Consider the following 26,867-nt stretch of genomic DNA (forward strand, 5'->3'; position numbering starts at 1 on the left):
AGGGAGTGGAGGCACTTTTGAGGGCTTCGGGCGCAGTTGTGAATCTTCCTCCTCGAGGATCCAGGAATTGGTGTCGCTCCGGAGCGGGACCTCGGTGGCTGATGGAGAACTTAATGAGCCCCAGGCACTGGTTGCGCTGGCAGGACACCCAACAGGACGTCAAGATGCTTCAGCAGGGGCGCTAACAGCACAGGCACTGGCTCTGGTGCTGGTATGGGGGCCGATGCTGGTTCAAAGCTCCGGAGGTCTCGCAGCACGGCCTGCTGCTCCCTGCGGTCCAACTTCTCCTGAAAGTTCGGAGATGAGGTCAAAGATGATGGAGGAGGAGGATGAGGCATCACCGGAGCCTCCATGGGGGCTGAGGAGGCTCGGTACCCGGCACTGCACTCAGTGGGGAACGCCTGGGACTCCTGGGTTTTGGAAAGGATGGGGCCTCTTCACAATGCGGTCGCTTCAGAGGAGGCTCGGCATGGGCTGGTTCTCCTCTGGAGTCGGCGCCGGCGCCATGTGATGACTGCCGGTGCTGGTGTCTGTGTTTCCCTTGGTGCTTGGCCTGGTCCTTCTCCAGTGCCAATGATGCCAATGATCCGGATGCCTAGGAAAGATCTGACGATGCAGAGGACCGGTCACCCGAGCCCCTCTTATCACGAGGAAGAATCAGACGGGACGTAGAAGGCAACGGTGAGTCTGAGGGGTCTCCACTTCCCCTCGGAGTCAAAGTCCCCAATGTCGGAGTCGATGGAGTTGACGTTTTGGCACGTAAATGCTGCTCCATCTTGTCAGATGAGAACGATGGCCCTTGGGGGTCATCTGGGCACAGTTTGGGCACCTGCGGACGTCATGGGAAACCCCCAGGCAGAGGATACAAACCTCATGTGGATCCGTGGCAGACATGGTCCACAGGTACTGGGGGCACTTGCAAAAACCAGATGACACCATGAAAACAAACCGGCGAGAGGTCGATGGCCACCGGGAGGTGACACACTCAGGAATCTACCGCAAGGAACAAGATGCCAGAGGGACTGACAGTGGAGGGGGACCCCGCGCGGAAGATAATAGAGGAAAAAAACCTCGATATGACAATTTTTTGAAGAATAAGGAGAGAGCTCCAAGAACCGCGAGGCAACAGCTTCGTGGAAAAAAATGAGACTGGACCCCACATGGCCATCTGGATAGTGGCATGCTGGGCATGCTCAGTGTGCCAGTCAGAGTTTCTAGAAACTTTGAAAAACGTTTTCCATGCCAGACTCCATCTCATGATGTCACTTATCTGTAAGAACTACCATTCTGCTTGTCCTAGAAGAGTTTTTTTAGGATTGTAACTTTTCCCTTCATAACTGCACAATCAGATCGATACAGTAAGGCCGCGGTAGAAACAGTGCGGCAGTGTCAGGCGCACCCTTCCTCCCCGCACGCACAGTTCTCTTGACCTAGCGCCTGATACTCTCTTCTAATCGCATGCAAATGCATGCCGAGGCTGTGAAGCGTTAGGGAAGGGTTATGCCCGCGCAACCCATTTTACTGTATAGGCGCTGTAACAGCACCTATACAGTAACCTGGGTGCGCTGGTACCTGTCATTTCAAATGACATTTGAAATGACAGGCACCGGGAGGAGGGAGGCGGGAGGCGGCGAAGCGACTTACTTCCTGCCTTTGGTTTTTTTGCTTTGCCGCTGTGTCTCACCTCCTCCCGGAGCAGGGCACGAAAGCAGTCTTGCTCCGGGAGGAGGTGAGACACAGCGGCAAGCAAAAAAAAAACAAAGGAAAAAAAAAAACTTTTCTGAGCCATCAGCAGCGGCGGCGGGATCCGGGGGGGGGTGGGTACGTGTTCGATCGGGCGAATAGGCAGGTAGGCGACAGCGGCGGCGGCGCAGCAAAAGAACCCAAAGCGACAAAAGTAACTTACTTTTCCGCGGCAGCAGGGCAGCGGCAGTGGGATCGGGGGGGGGGGGGGGGGGGGGGGTAGGCGGCGTGTTCGATCTGAGCCATCAGTAGCTCCCCCGACAAAGATGGCCGCCTGCACGGGGAAAGCGTGCAATTGGCCGCTGAAGACGTGACGTCACGACGTTTGGCGTCACGGGGTTTGACGTCACGTCCTCAGCGGCCAATTGCACGCTTTCCCCCGTGCGGGCGGCCATCTTTTTGTCTTCGTCGGGGGAGCTACTGATGGCTACTGATGGCTCAGAAAAGTTTTTTTTTTCCCACCTACCCGCCCGCCCGATCGAACATGCCGCCTACCCGCCCCCCCCCCCCACGATCCCGCTGCCCCGGAAAAGTAAGTTACTTTTGTCGCTTTGTTTTTTTTTTGCTGCGCCGCCGCTGCTGTCGCCTACCTGCCTACTCGCCCGAACGAACACATACCCCCCCCCCTCGGATCCCGCCGCCGCTGCTGATGGCTCAGAAAAGTGTTTTTTTTTTCACCTACCCGCCCGCCCGATCGAACACGCCGCCGCTACTGATGGCTCACGCCGCCGCTGTCGCCTACCTGCCTACTCGCCCGATCGAACACGTACCCACCCCCCCCCCCCCCCCCCGGATCCCGCCGCCGCTGCTGATGGCTCAGAAAAGTGTTTTTTTTTTCCACCTACCCGCCCCCCGATCCCGCTGCCCCTGCCCCCTCGCTGCCTACCCTATGTTCTTTAAATTATGTGGATCAGTTACAGTGCAGATACGTGTGGGATTGGGGAGAGGTCCCCCAGAAAATTAAAGAACCCCCCAGTGTTTAAAAAATTATAACAGTTCTTAATAAAAGTAAAACCTCTCTTTTCCCGTTCCCTTTCCCGTGCGATTTTGGCACTACACTACACTAACACCTACTAGGGGGAGGCGGTAAACTAGCAGGTTAAGGCCGCGGCAGAACAGCGGGTTACGGAGGAGATAATATCAGCGCCCGTTACAGTATCGGAGGGGAATAGCTAATTCCTTCATTATACAGCTTTTTCGTTCATTTACATGCCGGGTGCGGAAAGGGTTATGTGTTTATTTTAGGAAGCGCTAAGGACACGTGAAACTGGAGACTGTATCGCTGGATGGCCTTACTTGTCTGTATTGTGCGCTCCCAGCACGTTACAGACAGGGAATCTTTAACTCAACGTTACTGTATCGACCTGAATGTGAGCTAACAGGTGGAACTTACCATTGGGTCTGAGTATTGAGTATTCAGAAGCAGACACTGTGGGAAAGGAGAAAACATCTTCATTATCCTCAGCCACTCACTAAGAAACACTCAGTTACCCCATGAGGGAAGATGCCCTTGGACACTTCCGATCATAAATACAAGGGAATAAGACTGGAAAGAACAGTGAAGGCTTTAGCAGTCCTATTAGTCCTGGAGATGCCCTTGACTCCTTCTTGGTTGTGCTACCTTTTAACGATACTGTGACTTCTTAAACTTTATCAAAGCATATTTGGAGCCATGAGCAAACACATTAGGTAAAATAACAGAATAACAGGTGTGTTGCAAATAAATATATTATTGATGGAACAAATAGCCACAAAGTGAATGTTTTAAATAAGCAAAAATTGCCTTCAGAATATGTACATAGCAACATTTATTGAACAATAGGTGAATCATTTTTGCTTATTTAAAACATTCAATTTGTGGCTATTTGTACCATCAATAATACATTTGTTTGCAACACACCTGTTATTCTGAAATTTTATCACAGACCAACACTAGAGACAATGCAGTAAAAAAGCTTTAGTGACCACACTCATTCCTCCTTCAGATGTGTCTGCAGAGCTGAGGGAAGGAAGTTTTATAACTTCAGTACTATAATAATCTCAATTTACAGATTCGGATCAGGACCAGCATGGCTCCTTTAAACAGTCAATTTAGGATAAAGTCTGCGGCTCCTTGATAACTGCAGACTTTAGCCAGAATTCTCAAAGCGGAATTCTATGCATAAATCTGTTTTGAAAATGTGTGGTTTCGTACAAAATCCTTTGCAGCATCTCTGGTTTGGTACAAAATCCTTGCACGCATGCATACGAAAATTGAAACCATGTGCATTAATCCCAACCCTGCTCCAGCTCTGTGTTCCCGCCAGCCCCCATGCCTGGAAAGCCTATTTAGTCTCACGAAAAGTCCAGGTGACATAATGTTTTGTGAAGACTCGCCGGGGTTAAATTCTTCTCAGCTAGATTTAGGTAAAATTCAAGCCTGAAGGTAACCAGCTAGATTGCAGCTGAAAATTATTTTATCTTGGCTGGCTAAGTTGGGTACTCAACATGCTTTTTTTTATTTCCATTCCTTATAGACTTTCCGTTTTGAAATAGGAGAATCCTCTGGCTCTATCACTGAGAATAATGAAATGCCTCCTATAATATTTGCTTCCTTCATTAGGCAACATTTTAATAAAATATCCCTGTCAAAATGAACTTCCAATAACTTTGATTCCTGGTGCTGTGATGCTCACTGTGTCTAATTCTAGTCTGTCCAGAGCCTATCCTTTGCACTTTCCCAGGTTTAGAGGTTATGGATTTTGTACAATATGTTTCTATTATTTTATTTGGACATAGAAATGCACCTTTCAATAAAGGAAAATGTATATTTATACATATTTAAATCCTTATCTGCTCTGTGCTACCTGTAGGAATACTTTTCCTACATCATCACAGACGACTTTCCAATCACAGGACAGAAGCAATGAGCTTGAGAATTTACAGTAAAAGAAGATCTCTCTAGTTAACCTCTCTCTTCATATCTGTAAGTGATGGGGCATACAGACCTGAGCAGTTGATAACAGCATCGTCCTCATGGTCACAGGAAGCCGAGTCTCCCTTATGGTGAGGACACTCCCACAGCCAGGATTCATTTCCTGCACACTGGAACTCCTCCAGAAGGATGCTTCCATTGCCTGGCCCAAAGTCATCGGAAACAGTGGCTGCTCCACAGCCCAGCTGCCTGCACACAACACTGGCGTCACTCAGGTCCCATCCAGTGCCACAAACTGTTACCCAGGTGCCATCAAGGAGAATCTCCACACGACCTTGACATTTATTCTCACCATCCGAGAGTCGTAGCTCCAGATCAGATGCTGAAAGCACAGGAAGAACCTCAGTGTCAGTAAATAACTTCAGAAGTTGGTGAATCCTCTCTGGTATTTATAAAATCTCCTAACCTGACAGGCTGAATATTTTACCAACTTGTTCCAGACCTGCTCTAAGTACCAGATTTATTCTATTGTGAATGGTATTGATAACATAAAGTCATAAATCTGTATATAATATAGACCCATATTTGTGAAAATCAATTCATTCTTATAAATTAATTAAAAAGAAGAATTTTTTTGGATTGTAACGTTTCCCTTCATTACTGAACAATGTGAGCCACCATGTGGAACTTACCATTGGGTCTGAGTATTGAGTAATCAGAAGCAGACACTGTGGGGAAGGAGAAAACATCTTCATTATCCACAGCCACTCACTAAGAAACACTCAGTTACCAAGTTAGTGAAAATGCCCTTGGACTCTTCCAATCATAAGACAGGACTGCTAGAGCCTTCACTCTTCTTTCCAATTAGCCCTGTAGGTGCCCTGGACTCCTTCTCAATTGTTCTACTTTTTAACGATATTCGGGCCGATACAGTACAGTGCGCTCCGGCACTGTTAACCTGCATTTGGACGCACATTTTGGACACGCCCACAACATGCAAATGCATGTTGATGGCCCTATTAGGTATTCCTGCGCAATTCACTAAGTAAAATGTGCAGCCAAGCCACACATTTTGCTTTCAGAAATTAGCGCCTACCCAAAGGTAGGCGTTAATTTCTGCCGGCGCCGGGGAAGTGCACAGAAAAGCAGTAAAAACTGCTTTTCTGTGCACCCTCCGAGTTAATATCATGGCGATATTAAGTTGGAGGTCCCAAAAGTTTAAAAAAGTAAAATATTTAAAAAAAAAAAAAATTTAAAATGGGCCTGCGGCTATCAGGTCAAAAACCGGACGCTCAATTTTGCCGGCGTCCAGTTTCTGAGCCCGTGGCTGTCAGCGGGCTCGAGAACCGACGCCAGCAAAATTGAGCATCGGCTGTCAAACCCGCTGACAGCCGCCGCTTCCATCAAAAAAGAGGCACTAGGGACGCGCTATCTCGACATCTCGACAGCTGGCCCTCACCACTGGAACCATCTCGACCGCTGGCCCTCACCACTGGAACGCGCTACCCCACGACCTTAGACGTGAATCCTGCCCGGCTGTCTTCAAAAAGAGACTAAAACCATGGCTATTTAATCAAGCCTTTCAGAACATTTAACTCACCTTCCATGCAACTTTTCTCTCTGCTAGCTATCTCTTCAGCTTAACCCTCCCATCCACCCCTCCCCTCTGCTTCTAGTCCCTTCCACTTTCCTCTTGATCCCCCTCTTTTTTTCCTCATCCGTCTCTTAATTTATTTAACCTTATTCTCATCCCTCTAGGATGAGTATTTCAATTCCTCTTATTTTTGGATGAGCTTAGTATCTGAGATGTTTAAATAATCTCCCTTGATCTTATAAGACTTTGATTAGACAAGAATGTTACATTTTTTTCCTGTTAAATGTTTGAATTTCCAACTTGTTCACTGTACCGCTACATGGCGATATTGAAGTTAAATGTAAACCGGTATGATTTGTATCTCTACAAGAATGTCGGTATAGAAAATAAATAAATAAATAAATAAATAGAGACAATGCAGTAAGAAAGCTTTAGTGAGCAAACCTGTTCCTTCTTCAGATATGACTACAAGGCTGAAGTACTCCAGTACTAATATAACCTCAATTTACAGATTCGGATCAAGAACAGCATGGCTCCTTTCAAACAGCCCACTTAGGATAAAGTCTGTGGCAGCTTAAGAACTGCTGAATTCTATGCATAAATCTGTTTTGAAAATTTGTGGTTTTGTACAAAATCTTTGCACGCATGCATACGAAACTTCAAAGTAAGTGCATTAATCCCAATCCTGCTCCAGGTCTGTGACTCCCCCCTCCACACACATACACGCACACTCCTGGAAAGCCTATTTAGTCTCAGGTAAAAGTACCAGGTGAAATAATATTTTGTGCAGACCCGCCGGGGCTAATTTCAAAAAGCCAGTTATTTGCATAAAACCAAAAACTGCATTTGAAAATTACTTGCTTAAAACCTATTTCTATGAGTCCCAGGTGGCAGAGGAGTCAAACCAAATCTGAACTTGAACCAAAAACTGAACAGAAACGTATTTTATTTCTGAAGTGGATCAGAATCTAAACTATTATTTGAAAGTCTGTGCTGAATTTGAACTGGATCAGACTCACAAAAATAAATTCAGGTTTCTGGTTCTGGATAAGAGATCGATCAGAAATAATATTTATGTTTTCTTTGCTGATTCCAAAACCAGAATGTGCACAGAACCAATACTAGGAGAATTTACATGCAGATAATGTAAGCATTTCACAAGTATTATTATGAGCTTAGAATTCATTTTCCCTTTCCTGCAGACTTCAGAGCACTTGTGGCTAAGGCTGGTTCTAACTGATTTAGATCTAATTGCTTCTTCCACTCCACTTACAAATGATCATGCTAAACGTGTCTTATATTTACATTTTCCATTGTGAATGGAAAGTGAACCAGTTGGCTCATGTGTGCCACACCAGTAACTGAACGTTCATTGGCCTGAACGGAACCCAAACTGGAATGGAACCAAAATGTGAATGGTTTGACTCCCTGGTCATGGGACATTCTTTACCAGGCTTCATAATTAGTTCTATGATGACTGACAGATATTCAACAGATGTTTCACAGACTAGAACCACACGACGTCAGAGAAGGCGTCCTTTCATTACAATGCAACAGTCCCAGAAGATAAGGAAGCCAACAGCAAATCTTGACTAGCCACTTAGGGGCTGATATCTAAAGGTATCTTGCCCTCTAATGCCAGGGAAATCCATTGTTGGAATTTTCCCTCGTTTATCGAGTAAAGTTAGTAACTTTCACATGGTGCAGAAACTTAGCTGTTCATGAAGTTGGCATTCCTTGAGGTGGGTCAGGTCAGGGGAACAAATTAGCTGATTAGTGATTTTTATTGCAAGCCGGCTAACTTTCAGAACCTAAACCTAAGCACTGACATTATTGGCCTAAATCTAGGTGGTAGGAAAAATCCAAGCCTGAAGGTAGCCAGCTAGACTGCTGCTGAAAATTATTATATGTTGTCCGGTTAAGTTGAGTAATCAATGCACTTTTTTAGTTCCACTGAGAATAATGAAATGCCTCCTATAATATTTGCTTTCCATCATTAGGCAACATTTTAATAAAATATCCCTCTCAAAAACAACTTCTCAATAGCTTTGATTCCTGCTGCTGAAATGCTCACTGTGGGGCAGTTTTTAAAAGCCGTGCGCGCGTAAATCCAGCTGGATTTACGCGCGCAGGGGACTTGTGCGCCAGCGCACCTATGTTGCATAGGCCGCCGGTGCGTGCAAAGCCCCGGGATGTGCGTAAGTCCTGGGGCTTTGCTTGGGGGGCGTGTCGGGGGCGGCGCAGCATTCGGGGACGTTCTGGGGGCCTCGGGCAGACGTAATTTTCTTAACAAAGGTAGGGAGGGGATTTAGTTAGGGCTGGGGGGTGGGTTAGGGAGGGGAAGGTGGGGGGGACCCAGAAAAAAAGTTCCCTCCGAGGCCGCTCTGAAATCAGAGCGGCCTCGGAGGGAACGGAGGCAGGCTGCTCGGCTCGGCGCGCGCAGGTTGCACAATTGTGCACCCCCCTGCGCGCGCCGACCTTGGATTTTATAACATGCGCGCGGCAGCACGCGCATGTTATAAAATCGAGCGTAGATTTGTTCATGCTGAGTTGCGCAAACAAATCTACGCCCGCGCATAACTTTCAAAATCTACCCCTGTGTCTAATTCCAGTCTGTCCAGAGCCTATCCTTTCCACTTTCCCAGGTTTAGAGGTTATAGATTTTGTTCAATATGTTTCCATTATTGTATTTTGGCATAGAAATGTACCTTTCAATAAAATAAAATGTATATTTACTACATATTTAAATCCTTATCTGCTCTGTCCTACCTATAGGAATAATTTCCCCATAGAGTCACAAATGACTTTTCAGTCACAGAACAGAACTAGTGAGCTTGTGAATTTACAAGATGTGAAGTTACAATAAAGCAGATTTGCTTACCTGTAACATTCATCAAGGACAGCAGGATGTTGGTCCTCACTCATGGGTGACATCATCAGATGGAGCCCGGCACGGAAATCTTTTTTCAAATTTTCTAGAAACTTTGGCAGACACACTGAACATGCCCAGCTTCCTACTAACCATGCGTCCACGCGGGGTCCCTCTTCAGTCTTATAACAGAGTTCGTGAAAATAAAATATCAAACCGAAAGAAACCCAACTCCGCGGGGTGGTGAGCGGGTTTTGTGAGGACTAACATCCTGCTGTCCTTGGAGAACACTTCTTACATGTAAGCATATCTGCTTTATCCAAGGACAAGCAGGAAGATAGCCCTCACACATAGGTGAATATTAAGCTACAGGCTGCTCCCAACATTTGCAGTCTTTAACAGGTGCAAACCTGCACAACAAATTGAGCTGCCAAAACTTGGGGAGAAGCCTGCACCCAAAGAAAGGCCCAAGGTACGAAGAGCTGAAATAGATAATGGAGGACCGACTGACCAAATTGACTGTCATGTCGTCCATCTTTGACCAGACAATATTGAGAAGCAAATATGAGGAGTGAACTCCAAGTCGTCACCTTGTATATCTTGTGCATGGGTACCGCACCCAAATGGGCCACCGAAACTGACATGGCAAGGACCGAATGAGCCTTGATGTGGCCCTCATGTTGCAGTCCCCTTGTGCACAGTATAAAGAAATGCAGTCTGCTAGCTAATGAGATAAGGTCTGTTTGGACACTGCGACCCCCAACCTGTTCCTGTCAAAGGAGACAAAGAGTTGAGTGGACTTGCGTTGAGGTGCTGTTTGTTCCAGGTAAAAAGCCAGGGCCCTTTCACAATTCAGAGTGTGCAGAGCGTGCTCATCCTGGTTAGCATGTGGTCTTGGAAAAAAGGTAGGCAAGGCAATGGATTGGTTGACATGGAATTCTGTGACCACCTTTGGGAGGAACTTTGGGTGTGTACGTAAGACCATCTTATTATGACAAAATTTTGTATAAGGTGGATATGACACTAAAGGCTGAAGCTCACTGACCCTGTGCGCTGAGGTGGTTGCTACCAAGAAGGCGACCTTCCAGGATAGATACTTCAGATTGCAAGATCCCAGGGGCTCAAACGGTGCCCTCATGAGATGGGCAAAGACCAAATTGAGGTCCCAAGAGACTGCTGGGGGTCGTGTCGGAGGCTTAAACTGCAATAAGCTCCACATGAAACACCCTACGTGGATGGGTAGAAATGGAGGCCCCCACCCATCCCCTGATGATATGCCCCAATGGCACTGAGAAGAACCCTCACCGAAGTGGCTTCAAGCCAGCCTCGGAGAGGTGCAATAGGTAGTCCAAAAGCTTTAGTGTGGGACATGAAAACAGGTTCAAACTGTGATCTTCATACCAAATCGAGAACCTCTTCCACTTGAGATTGTAAGACCTCCTCTTGGAAGGTTTCCTGGACTCTAACAAAACCCAAGACACACCGTACGAAATGCCCAGGGTTTGTACAGTCACCCAGACAACATCCAAGCCATGAGGGATAAAGCTTGGAGGTTGTGGTGACACAACCTGCCCTGGTCTTGCATAATCAGATCTGGGACAGTCCCCAGCCAGATCGGAGGACAGAAGACCATTTCCCGCAGAAGCGGGAACCAAATCTGGCACGGCGAAAAAGGAGTAATCAGGATCACAGTGCCTCGGTCCTGTTGGAGTTTTTTAAGTGTCCTCGAGACTAGTGATACGGGAGGATAAACGTACAGGACGCCACTGCCCCAGTGCCATGAAAAGGCATCTGACACCGATCCCCTGCCCACTCAGACCAAGCAGAAGAACCGATCCACTTTCCTGTTCTCCGGGGAGGCGAACAGATCTATGTCCAGGGTCCCCCACAGGCGGAAGTTGCGGTTTGCGACCTTCTGATCCAAGGACTATTCGTGGGGTCGGAAGGCCTGATTCAACAAGTCTGCCAGGATATTGTCCATCCCCGGGAGCTACACGGCTCAAAGAAAGATGCCTGTTGCGAGGGGCCAGCACCAAATCTGCACTGTCTCTTGGCAGAGGAGGTACGATCCCATCCCCGCTTGCATGTACAAATACCACATCGCCACCTGATTGTCTGTTTGAACTAAGACTACCCATAGAGCATAAGGGATTGCCCGCAGCTCTAGGAAGTTTCTGGAAATGCTGCTCCTGCATGGACCAATGGCCTTGGGTACTGAGATCTGCAACGTGGGCACCCCAACCCATGTGGGATGCATCTGTGGTGAGGTCTATCTGGGGCTGATGTACTAAGAAAGGCATCCCGTTCTCCAGGTTGGGTAGGGTCTCCCACCACAAGAGGGATCACCAAAGTGGAGCGGTGACTAATATGTGAGCCTGAAGATCTTGGGAGGCTTGGTACCACTTTGCGCCCTGCGATTGGGCAGCTGCGCAAATGGTGTGACATGAACCATCACTGCCATGTGCCCGAAAAGGCACAGAAACTGGTGTGCCGAAATGTGAGGGCAGGAGGAATTTACCTTTGCCAGGGAAGCGAGGGTTATTCCTCGCCCGTGGCAGGAAGGCCTTCCTCTGGACTGTATCGAACTTGGCCCCAATGAAGTCCAACTATAGGGACAGCTGGAGATGGGATTTCTGGTAATTGATTAGAAATCCCAGGTCCTCCAGAACACGTATGGTGGCCTGTAGGGAACACAATGCCCCCTGCCTGGAGTTGCTCTTGAATAGCCAATTGTTGAGATAGGGGAAGACGTGTACCCCTTGCCTTCTGAGGTAAGCCCCCATCACTGTCAAGAATTTTGAGAAGACATGGGGCGCCGAGGCCAGGCCAAAAGGCAGCACCCGATACTTAGTGCTCCCCCTTCTACCATGAATCAAAGATACCTCTGATCTGCGGGAGAAATGGGAATATGGGCATATGCGTTATTGAGATCGAGGGAGCAGAGCCAGTCCCCAGCTCTGAGGAGAGGGATCAGAATTCCCAATGAGATCATCTTGGATTTTTCTCTGAAAATGGTTTAATGCCCTCAGATATAGAATGTGAAGTCCTCCGCTTTTCTTGGGAATCAGGAAATCCCTACAGTAGAACCCGTTGCCCTGCTGGCCTGGCGGTACTGGTTTGACTGCTCGAGCCATTAAGAGGGCAGAGAGCTCTACTCAAAGTAGTTGCTGGTTCTCTGAACATCTCCACCGACGACACGGAGGAGAATGAGGAGGAGTCCATTGGAAATGCAACCTGTACTCCTGCTGCACGATGGAAATGACCCATTGGTTTGAGGTGATTGAAATCCACTGGTCCGCGAAGAGCTGCAGGCGGCCCCTTACGGGGGTGGGGTTCGAGGTCCTGGGGTAGGGTGTGCTGGCTCAAACCCCCTCGCCACCAGTCAAAACCCAGTGATGGGTTTCTGAGGTGAGGCAGGGGCCGGTTGAGTGGCACATGGCTGCCGTGCCCTTGATCTAGCTGATGCCCACTCTGGTCTTGCTCGGGTTGCCGGCGGATAATACTTTCATGGCTGGTAGAAAGGGTGCCTTGTAAATTGCTTGGGAGGCTTTTTGCCTGAGGGCTGGGTGTCTGAGGTGCTGGCTGAAAGCTCCTGAAGGGTTTTGTAATAATCCTTCAGCTGTGCTACCGCTTCCTTAATTTTGTCCCCAAAGAGGTTCTCCCCTGTACAGGGTAGGTCCGCCAGATGAGCCTGAACTTTGGGACGGAGATCGGAAGCGTGAAGCCAGGCCATGTGATGAGCCCCAATGCTGGCTGCCGCAACCCTCATTGTGGTTTTGAACATGTCATACGCTGAGCGGACTCCGTGTTTGTCACACTCCAGGCCCTGTTGAACTACCTTCAGTAAATCATCCTGAAACTGTTGTGGAAGATGTTCCACCAAATCTTGGATCTGTTTCCAGAGGTTTCTGGAGTATTGCCCCATATAAAGTTGGTAGCAGGCAATCCTGGCTGCCAACATTGAGCCCTGGAATACCCATCGTCCAAGAGCATCCAGAGCTCTGTGCTCACAACCGGGGAAGCCGAAGCATGAGACCGGAGCTTCTTTGCCTTCTTCATGGCCAATTCCACCACTACTGACTGGTGTGGGAGCTAACAGCGTTCAAAACCTGTGGTGGGCTGGATGAGGTAGACAGCATCGGTCTTCCGGTTCGCTGGGAGGATGGAGACGGGATATTCCCAAAGCAGAACAACAAGCTCCTAAAAATGTTTACTGGCAAAGCCACCACTTCTTTAGGAGTATCTATAAATTGTAGGATCTCTAACATTTTATGCCTAGAATCCTAAACTATTAAGAGATGGAAAGGCACTGACTCCACCAGGGCTTTTACAAATCCAGCAAATGTCAAATCCTCTGGTGGGGACTTATGCTTCTCTTCTGGTGGAGAGGGTTCGGAAGGCAAGTCCTCAGATTCATCTGTGGAGGAAACTGATGTCTCTCCCTCCCAGGGATCGTAGGGGGCACCCTCTTACTTTGAAGGCCTGGAGACACTTGAGGTGGAGCCCCCATCGGAGTCTTAGGCATTGGAATCATCGGTGGGACCGAAGTAGGCACCGAAGGCGCCAGTGGAATCCAGGGGCACATCAGCACCGATGGCCCCATAGGCATCGGTAGTGCAGGGGGAAATTGAGGGCACCAGCTCCTAAGACCCCAGGAAGGCTAAAATCGGTCGGGGTGTCATGCACAGCCTGGGCACCATCGACCCCAATGGACCTTCCTTGCCCAAGGAATCACTCACCGAAATTAGAACCGGTGGAGGCAGCAGCAATGCACCCTTTGATGGAGAAGGGACTCAAGGCAACTGGGCTGGCTGCGTCAGTAAGACACCTAGCAGTAATTCAGCTACTCCAACAGAGGTGCAAGCACCAAAGGAGTTGACCCCTGTGGCAGTGGCAGTCCCAGTGGAACTGGAGGTTCGATGCCCTGCAGGGCCCAGCCGACCGCCAGCCACACATGCCTCTCTAACTGTTCCTCAAAGGCTGCTGAGGACAGGATGGCTTGAGAAGGAGGCGGCAGTGGAATTGAATCATCCCTGGAACCGTGGGGGGGGGGGGGGGGTGGACCGAACCCTTCACCAGTATCGATGGGGATCCACGAAGTTCCTCGGGTTGTCCAGAGGTTACATCCTCCAGAGAAGACCGCTTCAGGGGAGGCATGGATGACGTCGCTGCCTTACTGTGGTCCAACGTCTTCGAGGATGAAGACTGATGCCAGTGCTTCCTGGAGTTTTCCTGGTGCTCACCCCGGTCCTTACCCAGAGTTGAGGGAGATGGAGAAGAACCGGATCTGAACTGCGAGGATATGGACCTTGCTCTGTCCCCTGCTCCTACTTCTGGATCGGGACTCAGTAGCGGAGGACACACCAAGGGGGTTGTCGCCGAGACTCCCTTATGCAGAGTCAAAGTCCTGGATGTCGATGTCGATGGTTCCGATTTCTTAGCGCCGAACAGCTTCTCCATTTTGTCAAGGCATGCCGGACGACCCTTGGGGGTCATTTGGGCACAAAGATCACTGCCACAGACGTCATGCAATGCCTAAAGGCACAGGACAAGACCTCATGGGGGAGTGTGATGGACTTGGTCCAGGGGCACTGGGGGCAAGGGTGGAACATAATAACATAAGAAATGTCATACTGGGTCAGATCAAGGGTCCATCAAGCCCAGTATCTTGTTTCCAACAATGATCAATCCAAATCACATGTACCTGGTAAGTACCCAAACATTAGATCGATCACAAGCTACTATTGCTTATTAATTACCATAATAGCAGTTTATGGATTTAACATCTAAGAACTTATCCAAACCTTTTTTAAACTCCGTATCACTAACTGCTGAAACCACATCCCCTGGCAATGAATTCCAGAGTTTAATTGTGCGCTAAGTGAAAGAATTTTCTTCGATTTGTTTTAAATGAGCTACTTGCTAACATCATGGAGTGCCCCCTGATCCTTCTATTATCTGAGAGAGTAAATAACCGATTTTCATTAATTTGTTCAAGTCCTTTCACAATTTTGTAGACTTCTATCATCATATCCTCTCTCAATTGTCTCTTCTCCAAACTGAACAGCCCTAACTTCTTAAGCCTTTCCTCATAGCACAGCTGTTCCATGCCCCATATCATTTTTGTCGCTCTTCTCTGCACTTTCTCCAGTGCAGCTATATCCTTTTTGTGATGCGGTGACCAGAAATGCACACAGTATTCAAGGTACGGTCTCACCAAGGAGCGATACAGAGGCACTATGACATAGTCCATTTTATTTTCTGTTCCCTTCCTAATAATTCCTAACATTCTGTTTGCTTTTTTGATCACCACAGCACTGGGCCTAGATCTCTTTCCTGGGTGGTAACTCCTAAGATAGAACCTAACATTATGTAACTACAGCAAAAGTTATTTTTCCCTATATACATCTCTTTGCACTTATCCACATTAAACTTCATCTGCCATTTGGATGCCCAATCTTCCAGTCTCACAAGGTCCTCCTGCAATTCATCACAATCCGCTTGAGATTTAACTACTCTGCATAATTTTCTGTCGTCCGCAAATTTGATAACCTCACTCGTCATACCCCTTTTCCAGATCATTATAACAGTTTCCACGATTTTTCCTGGCACTGAAGTCAGGCTCACCGGTATATAGTTTTCCAGATTACCCCTGGATCCTTTTTAAATATAAGGGTTACATTGGCCATCTTCCAATCTTCAGGTACATCAGATGATTTTAATGATAGGTTACTGTTACGTCGGCCGGCCACGGAGCTCACAACCGGCCTTCCTCACCTCCCGTGCCATCCTGCCGGGGACGCTGCTTGGCTCCGCAGCATGGTGGAGGAAGTGCCTCCAGCGTTGTCCCTCCTGCTGCGGTCCTGCCTGCTGCCGGGAGGCCTCTGCTCGCGGCGAAAACGCCGCTGTCGTCGGCTCCTCAGACTCCTCTTCCAGGTGCTCACACATGCCCCTCTACTACTTTTAAAGGGCCCGTGGCACGCCCTGGCTGCCGGTCCCTCTCCATGACGTCACCGTCTCAGGAGAGGGACGTCTCAGAGAGGGACTGGCAACTTATCCTCTCGCTTGTGAGTTAGTTGCTACGTCTGACCATGTCATGGATACCGCCTACCTTCGACCATTGCTACTCCAGACCACGCCATGACGGCCTCCTGCCTTCGAACATTGCCACGCCTGACTTCACTTCAATCCACCAGCTCCGCCTGCCGATGGTGGGGACCTTCCCACTTCGGTCCAGGGGTCCAGAAACCCATAATTCATAACAGTTACAAATTTTTACTATTAGTTCTGAAATTTCATTTTTTAGTTCTTTCAAATCCCTGGGGTATATACCATCCGGTCCAGGCAATTTACTACTCTTCGGTTTGTTAATCAGGCCTACCACATCTTCCAGGTTTATCATGATTTGGATCAGTTGTTCAGAATCATCACCCATGAAAACCTTCTCCGGAATGGGTACCTTTCCAAAATCCTCTTCAGTAAACTCTGAAGCAAAGACATTGTTTAATCTTTCCGCGATGGCCTCATCTTCTCTAAGTGCCCCTTTAACCCCTTGATCATCCAATGTTCCAACCGACTCTTGTGCAGGCTTTCTGCTTTGGCTATATTTTAAAAAGTTTATATTGTGAGTTTTTGCCTCTATGGCCAACTTCCTCTCAAATTTTCTCTTAGCCTATCTTATCAATGTCTTATATTTAACTTGCCAATGCTTATGCTTTATCTTATTTTCTTCTGTTGGATCCTTCTTCCAATTTTTGAATGAAGATCTTTTGGCTAAAATAGCCTCTTTCACCTCCCCTTTTAACAATGCCGGTAATCATTTTGCCTTCCTTCCACCTTTCTTAATGTGTGGAATACATCTGGACTGTGCTTCTAGGATGGTATTTTTTTTAACAATGTCCACGCCTCTTGCACATTTTTTACCTTTGTAGCTGCACCTATCAGTTTTTTTCTATTTTCCTCATTTTATCAAAAGTTTCCCTTTTGAAAGTTTAGCGCTAGAGCCGTGGATTTACATACTGTCCCCCTTCCGGTCATTAATTCAAATTTGATCATATTAGGATCACTATTGCCAAGCGGCCCCATCACCGTTACCTCTCTCACCAAATCCTGCGCTCCACTGATAATTAGATCTAAAATTGCTCCCTCTGTCATTGGTTCCTGAACTAATTTATTCCATCCAGAACTTTATCTCTCTAGCATGCTCTGTGTTTCACTTACCCAGTCAATATTGGGGTAATTGAAATCTCCCATTATTACTGCACTACCAGTTTGGCTAGCTTCCCTAATTTCTCTTAGCATTTCACTGTCTGTCTCACCATTTTGGCCAGGTGGACGGTAATATGCTCCTATCACTATTCTCTTCCCCAACACACAAGGGATTTCTACCCATAAAGATTTGATTGTATATTTAGTCTCATTCAGGATCTTTATCCTGTTGGACTCTATACCATTTCGGACATAAAGAGCCACCCCGCCACCTCCTCTCTGTCATTGTGATATAATTTGTACCCTGGTATAGCTCTATTCCATTGGTTATCCTCTTTCCACCATGTCTCTGAGATGCCAATTAAATCTATGTCATCATTCACTGCTATACATTCTAATTCTCCCATCTTACTTCTTAGATTTCTGGCATTAGCATACAACATTTCAAAGTGTCTTTTTATTTTGTATTAACATTCTGCTTTGCAGTTGTCAGGGATAAATCGGAATCTTTTACCTCAGGTGAGTTTTTAATTATAGGCACGGACCACTTTTATTAGTGGAACCTCTCTTTTGGGAAGCCAGATGACGCTATGGAAAAAAGAACGCAGCATGCGGTTGATGCCCGGTGGTGACTGGGAGGCGACACCATCGATAATTGACGGCAAACTACCAATGCCAAGAAAGAAAAACCCGAAAAAACATGCGTAGGCACCCGACGGGACTCATGAAAGAAGAGAAAAAAAGCACGAGTTCCACAGTCGCAGAAAAAGAGAGACTGAAGAGGGACTCCGCATAGACGCGGGAATAGTGGCATGCTGGGCATGCTCAGTGTGTCAGTTAAAGTTTCTAGAAACTTTGACAAAAGTTTTCTGTGCCAGGCTCCATCTGATGATGTCACCCATATGTGAGGACTACCATCCTGCTTGTCCTTGGAGAATATTAAATTTGTCCAGTAACTTCTCACTTCATATTTGCGAGCAATGAGAAGTACAGACCTGAGCAGTTGACAGCAGCATCGTCCTCATGGTCACAGGAAGCTGAGTCTCTTTTATGGTGAGGACACTCCCACAGCCAGGATTCATTTCCTGCACACTGGAACTCCTCCAGAAGGATGCTTCCATTGCCTGGCCCAAAGTCATCGGAAACAGCAGCTGCTCCACAGCCCAGCTGTCTGCATACAACACTGGCGTCACTCATGTCCCATCCAGTGCCGCAAACTGTTGTCCAGGTGCCATCAAAATTAGCCTCCACACGACCTTGACATTTATTCTCACCATCCGAGAGTCGCAGCTCCATATCAGATACTGAAGGCACAGGAAAGACCTCAATATCAGTAAATAACTTCAGATGGTGGGTGAAACCTCTATGGGATTTATAAAATATCAATCTTGGAGGCTGAGAAATTTACCAGTTTATCTCAGTCCTATTCTAAGTAATGGATTTATTCTACTGAGAATGGTATTGACAACATAAAACAGTGAATATATAGATTGATATAAAGTGAAATAGGCTTCATTATTTGAGTAAAACTAGGAATATTCTAGAGGTAGGAGGTTCAGGACAAGTAATTTATTTAAATGTGATAGGAGAGTCCATCCCTTAATGGGTAAGTTATTCTTCAACCTTTTTAAAACAGAGCCTTCCTGAGTCCTGGAAACAGTGGAGGGAGCCAGGGAGAACAGAGAAAGGGCTGGGATCCAAGGATATGCAGGAAATAGATGTTCTCTTTTCTCACTATGGCAGTGAACCAATCAGAAAGCATGGGAGCAGCAGTTACTACCCTTAACATAAGGCATGAGTACATTGCACGGAGCAGAAGTTACTACCCTTAACAAAAGACTTGGGGATAACCTTCTGGGCAGACTGAAGGGACCACTTGGATCTTGTTCTGCCATCATTTACTATGGGGTGAATTTTAAAAGATTTGCTCGCATTAAAAGGTCTATATATGCAATCATATGGGTGTGAGTAACACGAATTTTAAAAGCCGCAAAAAAAGGGGCAGAGTCAGGGTGTGTTGGGGCCATTCCAGGGCAGAGCCCAGAGTTATGCATGTACATCCATATTTTAAATCCAGCAGCTGCAATGCACGACGAGCTGTTAGCAGCACATGTTTACTTCTGCTCTTGATGAGATGTAAATCTGCATAAATCTCTATTTAGGCGTAAATTGACTAGGTGAGAGGTTTGAGTCAACTGGGATGAGTGCAGACTGAAGAACCAGAGAGATCAGAATGACCTTGAGTCAGCCTGGGCAACTGGTGCACTAATTGGAAAACTGGGAATGGCCTTCACTTGAGCATATTTTAAAATCCGACTACCTTCTCGCATTAAAGCCAACAAAGTCCTAAGGAAGATACGCAAAATATGTTTGTTCAAGTAACCGCTTAAAATTAGGCTCACACATACGTGCGGTAGGCGCATTTTAGTTCAGATATGTTTATTAAAGTCCAACAAGAAACATACAATAACAGAATGATAAAATGTCATGACATTATCTTAATCCCAAACAACAATTTAGAAAATAACAGAGTACTTATTTTAGTAAGCTTTTCATAAACCTCCCCTGATATATCCAATATCTATGACCTAGCCGAATGCTGTACTCTTCTACATCTGGCTAGTACTGAAATTATTCATCTCCCCTCCTTGAACCCCTGCTTCCCCCCCCCCCCCCCCCCAACTATATACACGATTCTGTATTACGTATGATCAAAAACGATTCACCGAAAGTTAAATAGAATTAGACTTCTAGGTTAGGGGAAGAGGAGGCTTTTGGGAGGGAGAAGGGGGGGGGGGGGAGTTGTTATGTATAGGTCTATTTAAATAGCCAAGTTTTTAGTTTTTCTTTGAAGGTTTTTGTACAGTGTTCTTGGCGTAATTCGGGTGGCATAGAGTTCCATAATGTTGGTCCCACTATGGAAAAGGCGTGTTCTCCTCGCCATATCAGCAAAACTGAACACTTCCCTTGAGCAAATAACTTCCTCACAAATAATCTTCTGTTTTTTTAAGATAAATGGCTAGTCTCATTTCAAAAAGAATTATGTCAAGTTGCAATGGGATTGAGCATTCTATAAGGTTATTAATATATATTAATATGTGTTTCCAAAAAGCCTGTATGCGGGTACACCCCCAAAAATAATGAGTAAGGATACCATGTCCCAATAAACACTTTCTACAGATTGTAGACTGAGTTAAATGTGCTTTAAAGGCTTTTAATTTAATTAGTTCACTGAAACAAATTCTTACCTATACTTCCTATCGAATAAAGATGGACTTTTCTTGGTGGAGAGAAATACTTGAGCCCCAATAATCTTAAATGCCTCATACTAAGCGGAAAGGGCGTCTGAGGCCTGAGTCCTCTGCCTCGGCCCCAGAGACGCCCAACCAGCTAAAGATACAAGGTTTTCTTACCCCACTAGCAGCTTCTACACCGGGAGTATTGTCTGCTGTGGGATTAGATATGGAGCCTGATCTAACCCACTTGGACACACAAATATCTCTGTCCCCAGGTGCACCGAGTATTCCTCCCCATCCTCAATCGGCAAACCTCCAGATACATTTCCCAGCCTCAGTAGATGAAAGTACTGGATCTGGGGAAGCACGAGGAGTAACTGGAGGAATAGCTGAGATAATGGAAGCTGAGGAAGCTTCGGCAGGGGAGATTTTAAAAATCTCTCAAACCTGCCAAGCTGGTACGGCTCTTGCTGCTTTAAACATACCCAAAATAGAGAAACCAAATAAGATCACGCTCGACTCGATTTGGTTAGCAATAACCACTATGGAGAGATCTATCTCTTTATTGGTAACAACAATGAATAAGTCACAAGAGAAGTTATTAAATATTGAACCAACAATAAAGGAACATACAGAACAGATAGGGGAGATATGTTGAAAAGTAAATTCTATCCAGAAGGTACAATCTACTATAATTCAATCGGAGACAGTTCTGAGAAGAAGGATGGAGAACATGGAGAATAAATTAAGATACCAAAACTTGAGGGTTTTAAACTTTCCTAATCTTAAATTGATCTCTCTTAGAGAGCAATTTAAGAAATATCTTAAGGAAATATTGTTAATACCGACTGAAAAAATGCCCTCTATATCAAAAGTTTATTTTACTCCATTAAAAAATGGAATAGTAGAGAAAAAGGATGACGAGAAGGTCGACTTAGACCTTAATTTAACTGCCTATATAGAAACTCCATCCGAAGATCAAATTGAGCAGAGGGGAATTTTATTTCTCTCATTTAGTCAACTAGAAGAAAGGGATATGATCTTGGGCACCTTCTTAAAAAATAGAAATAAGACCTATTTAGGCCAGAAAGTACAAATATACCCCGATATAGTTAAAGACACCCAGGTACGAAGGAAAGCCTTTGTGCAATTGAGTCAAGAAGCTAGAAAAATGGGAGCACAGGTGAACATCAGATATCCATGTAAATGTGTGATGCAAATTCATGGGAAAAGATTTGTTTATTTTGAACCAGAACAAATGAAGATCTATTTAGAAAATTTGAAAAAACAGCAAGTAGAACCGAACCTACCCAGTGAGTAAAAATAAACCGCTATTTTTCCTTTCTTCCTAATGTTATAAATGTTGATCATATGACATTTTGGCTCATTTTTATTTAGTAGTATGGACTTTTCTGATCTTTATAACAGTACTTTAAAGATAATGTGTACAGTTGTACTAAACATTATTTTATGTTGTAATTTTGAAAAAATTGATAAATAAAGAATTTTAAAAAAAAATGTGCTTTAAAGGCTATAGCAGGAGAGGTGAAGGCTCTATGCGGAAATCTGAATTGCATCTCTCTAATTTAACTGTTGGATGAAAGACATGGAAGGCCTTGAAAACATGCTGGAAGTGGGTTACTGCCAATATGGAGGTCTCCTTCCTGCTTCCAGCGATCCCACAGAGAGGAAATCCAGCCTGCCATATTTAATTTTCGTAAGGCTTTATACAGTGAAGATAAAGAAAGTTTTTGTCTCTCAACACAAAAAAATAGTCCTCTATTTTACTCACTATGGAGGCCGTGAGACCCGTCTAGGAAAGTGAGAGAACATAGTGGCAAAGCTGTAAGTAAGGAAATATATCTTGGGAGTGAAGGCCATATCTGATTTGTAAGATTTGGCCTGAAAATCAGCATTGCCTTGTATGGGCATCAGAGAAATGTAAGCGGTCGGAATGTCTAGCCTCTTCATAAGGGATTGCCATGCCCATCATATAGGGGTCAATAAGACGTGATCATGTGCTAGATGTGTTGAGAGACTCGGTGCCAAGGATTGTAAGACATAGCCCAAATCTAAAGAGGCTATGATCAGTTTATCACTATCAATATCAGTAAAAGTCGAGCCCTCATATAACCAGTCTCTGATCACCCTCATTAAGCTCGCCAAATTGTAGGGTTCCATGTCAGGAAGACCCATGCCCCCCTCCTTCCAGGTCTTTTTTAACTTTACAAATGTTACTCTAGGCTTCTTCCCTGCCCAAAGAAAAAAGGATAACATTTTATCTAGCATCTGGAGATCTTTCCTAGCAAAATGAATAGGAAGCATTTGAAGAACAGATAGCCATTTAGGAAAGAGCACCATCTTGAAGAGACTTACTCTTCCTCCTAGAGACAAAGGAAGGGGGTGCCGTAATGTCAGTTTGTCCTTAGAACTAATAAGTAATGGTCGCACATTGAGAATGTAAATACGATCCACATCAGAGGTAATATGTACCCCCAGATACCTGAAAGATCATTCAACCCACTGTAATGGAAAATCTCCTACCCACTCTTTTTTGAGGGATGTAGGGTATACCATCGCTTCTGATTTGTCCATATTGATCTTAAATCCAGAAACAATACCATAGTCCTAAATGAGTGGGAGTAAGTACATAAGGGATCTAAGAGGGGACAGCAGAAATACTAGCAAGTCGTTTGCAAAAGCAGCATACTTAAAGATCGTAGTACCCATCGTGAGTTCCTGAAAATCAGTGTGGTGTTGTATTGCCAGTAAAAGGGGTCCAAGGATAAAAGAAAGAGGAGTGGAGACCCTGAAGAGTCTCTTTATAGATTGCAGAAACCCAGAGGTGGATTTATGCCACAAGAAGTGGATTTTATTGATCAAATAATAAAACTGCCAACTCGGGCCTAGTTTCGCCCATAAACAGGGGCTGCTTCAGGGGCTATATTATTCAGAGTTTGTCTGTGTAATAGTTGTAGCCAATATTTCTTTGTGCACAACTCCAACTCTTCTCTATTGTGGTAATAAAGATTCCAACAGCGGTACACCAAACAAGAGCCATCAGGCTACAGATCTCTTACCTTATACTTCCCAGCCCCCCGCATCCACCTCCCATCCACCCCTTTAAAAAGTCTTTTCACCAATTGTTTCATTATGAAGGAAAAAGTAGATCCTGTGTCTTGTTTGTAACTGGAATGCCAGAGATTCTGTGTTCCTGGTATAGAATCTAAGTGCCTCGAGTTGAACTGGTGTTGTACAATCTGAGAATCTATTTTGAGCTCGTCCAGGAGCAGAAGGAAGCCATCTTTACTTAAAAACATGGATTTCACATTTACTTGGACATGGTCCTATGCTCTGTGTTCCAGGTACAAAACATGGACAGTCTTTTAAACCTGTTCTTTTCTCAGAAGAAAAATTGTTTGAATCCTTATCACCATGTCTTGAGAGTACCGCTCTTCAATCTTGTTCCATTAGCCTCTGGTTAGGGGATAATATTGTCTCTGAATTTTTGCAGTAAATCCCCAGTATGTATTTCCCCTCTACCGGGGTGGTCAGCCTCAGGAATAAAAAAAATAAATTTGGATAGTGTGGAATAGAGAGCTAGGATTTAGCAGAAGATCCTGGTTTTCTGTTTCCAAGCGCGATAGTAGAGTCGACGCCTCTGTTATAGACTGGCACCAATGTATGCCATTAGGTAATTGAATCCAGAGCTTCGGTGGATAAAGCAGAGTGAATTTCACTCCGAGCTTATACAGCTGATTGCAGTAAGGGGAGAACTCCCTCTGAAGCGTAGAAAGTTTAGTGGAGTAGTCCTGGAACACTAGAATAATAACATGAGTTTCTTCCATGCACGGACAGCACGCATAACCTGTTTTTTGTGCAAAGTCCTGAAATCTGGCAATAATTACCCACGGTCCATTCATCTCCTCTCGGCGTGGGCCCAAATGATGTGCATGTTCCAGCTTTAAGGGGCCTCGCGTCTCTTCTAAATTTAAAGTTTTAACCAGCCACGATTCCAGAAAACTCACAAGGCTTGCTTCTGATAGTGATTCAGGAAAGCCGACGAATCAGAGATTGTTTCGTCTTCAATTCTTTCTTCTTGTTTATTGGGGATAGCTTTAAGATGTGTCACCGTAGTTTCCAGGGCCGCAGTTGTATTTTGGTTCACCACCACACGTTCCAGCTCTTCAAACTGCTTGTCAAATGTGACTACCCATTCATTTACTTCAGAGAGCTTTTCGATTATTTTTTGAAATTCGATCTCCAGTGCCCCTACCACTGCCTTCTTTAGTTCCGCAATCATTGCTCCTGTCAGCGATGCCGCCTCCTGGGTTTGTCCCGCGGTTGCCATTTTGTCTCCTCCAAGCCCAAGCTTCTCTTTTTCTTTCTCCTTTTCATGCCGGGTAATCCAAGCTGACATGCCCGGGAGAACTTTCGCGGACAAGATGGGACTTCAGGAGCACTCTGGTGGTAAGATTTGATTCCAGGAGGTGATGATGGAGGCAGATGTGGATTGCGGGGAAGACAGAGCAGCGAAATCTCATCCTGCTCTGTTCAAGGCATCTGGTAGGTGCATTTTAAATCATATGCATGTATTTGCGCACACGATTTAAGATTCCAGATCACGGGCACCCGTGCACTCGTTTGAAAATTACCGTCCCTGATACTATGTTAGGAGATTTCCAACTCAATCATTGTGGAGAAACTGACTCTTTACAGACTATAACTCTGAGCAATCGTCAGTGACTGAGGAAGATTTCCCTGCATGAAGTGAGGGGAAGTCCATCATGGTATTTTTACACTCAAGAAAACTGATTAGTTGGAATAATGTCAGGATTCAAACATTTCTCAACCTTTGCTTTTTACTTCCATTGTTGGTTGGACTAGAAGTGGGCTTTTATTAAGGTATTATTTATTGTACTACACCCATTTTTTAGACTATTTTTTAAGCATGATCACTTACAGACCAATTTTAAAATGAGCTTGCAGGTGTCCATACACGCGCGTATGGGTGCATGAGCGGAGATATGCTGCAGTTTTAAATCATGCGCCCATTTACGTGCTTAAGATTTAAGATACGCCTAGCATGTGAAGGTGTGCTCCTAATTTAAGTGGTTTCTCGAGCAAACGTACTTTGCGTATCTTCCTTAAGAAATTGATGGCTTTAATGCACGCTGATAAACAAATTTCAAAACTTGTTCATGTGATGGAGCTAGCCAGCTTTACCGATTAAGTCCACCAGTTTGCTCAGTCTACCTGAAGGTCATCCAGACCTCCTCTGGTTCTTCAGCCTGCACTCCCCCCAATTGACCCATGTCCCTCACTCTCTTGTTTAAGCCCCAAAATATGATTTCTGCAGACTTGCTCCTCATCAGGAGCAGCAGTAAATATATGCGGCTAACAAGCAGCCACTATGTGCTGCGGCCTCTGGTTTCAAAATACAGAGTTACGCATGTAACTGCTGGCCCTGCCACAGAACACCCATGCCACTCCCCCAACTCAGCCCCTTTTCCATTATTCGTGCACGTATATACGGCGTAACTTTTGGCTTTTAAAATACACACGCTGTCACACGGCCAACATACTCGCATATGTGGGCTTTTTAGTGCAAGCAATGCTTTAAAAATTTGGTTTTTAAAGTCCTGTAGATTGCTCCTGTCCCCATCAGAGAAACTTTGACCCCCAACACTGAACTGATTTGCTCATACTCAGCAGTGTGTGGAAATGCAGTCCCCTTTTTAATGGGGAGGTCACATACATAATAAAGATCCATATCTGTGAAAATAAAATCCATCATAAAACATCTGATTACAAAGAAGAAGAGCTTATTAGAGTTGCAGCTTTACCCAGCTGATGTGTAGAAGTTGGAACTTACCATTCAGTCTCAGTAGTGAGAATTCAGGCACAGGCACTGTGAGAAAGGAAACAAATGTCTAATGTTTAACTTTATGCTTATTTTATTTTTTTCATATAGGGGTAGATTTTAAAAATATGCTCGCGCCGGCACGCATGTTATAAAATACGGGGTGGCACGCGCAAGGGGGGAGGGGAAAGAATTTTGCAAGTTTCGCGCGGCAACACATCACGGCCTTCCCCAGTTCCCCACCACCTACCCTAATCTCCCTTCCCCTTTCCCCCCACCCCCTAAATGTTACGTATTTCAGGGGTTTTTTTTGTTTTTTAAGTTCCTGCTCCTCTGGAGCAGAAGCAACTTGCGTGTGCCGGCCAACTGCCGGCGTGCGCTTCCCTGGCACAGCAGCAAATAGCTGCTGTGCTGGTGCCTCCAGCCCTGCCCCTCCCCCT

The 26,867-nt window shown here is 45.6% G+C and overlaps 1 protein-coding gene across 1 annotated transcript in view; it reads right to left on the reverse strand.

Annotated features, from left to right (window-relative positions):
- LOC115096248 (deleted in malignant brain tumors 1 protein-like) overlaps positions 1 to 26,867 on the reverse strand; it is a 223,263-nt gene that overhangs the window by 159,635 nt on the left and 36,761 nt on the right. Inside the window, exons 7-9 of the mRNA XM_029610757.1 lie at positions 18,324 to 18,632; positions 5,350 to 5,385; positions 4,731 to 5,039 (exon numbers count right to left, since the gene is read on the reverse strand). Of these exons, the coding sequence (XP_029466617.1) occupies positions 4,731 to 5,039; positions 5,350 to 5,385; positions 18,324 to 18,632 (654 nt within the window). The remainder of the gene's footprint in view (positions 1 to 4,730; positions 5,040 to 5,349; positions 5,386 to 18,323; positions 18,633 to 26,867) is intronic.

Source organism: Rhinatrema bivittatum, chromosome 7, assembly GCF_901001135.1.
Source record: "Rhinatrema bivittatum chromosome 7, aRhiBiv1.1, whole genome shotgun sequence".
NCBI classification, from domain to species: domain Eukaryota; kingdom Metazoa; phylum Chordata; class Amphibia; order Gymnophiona; family Rhinatrematidae; genus Rhinatrema; species Rhinatrema bivittatum.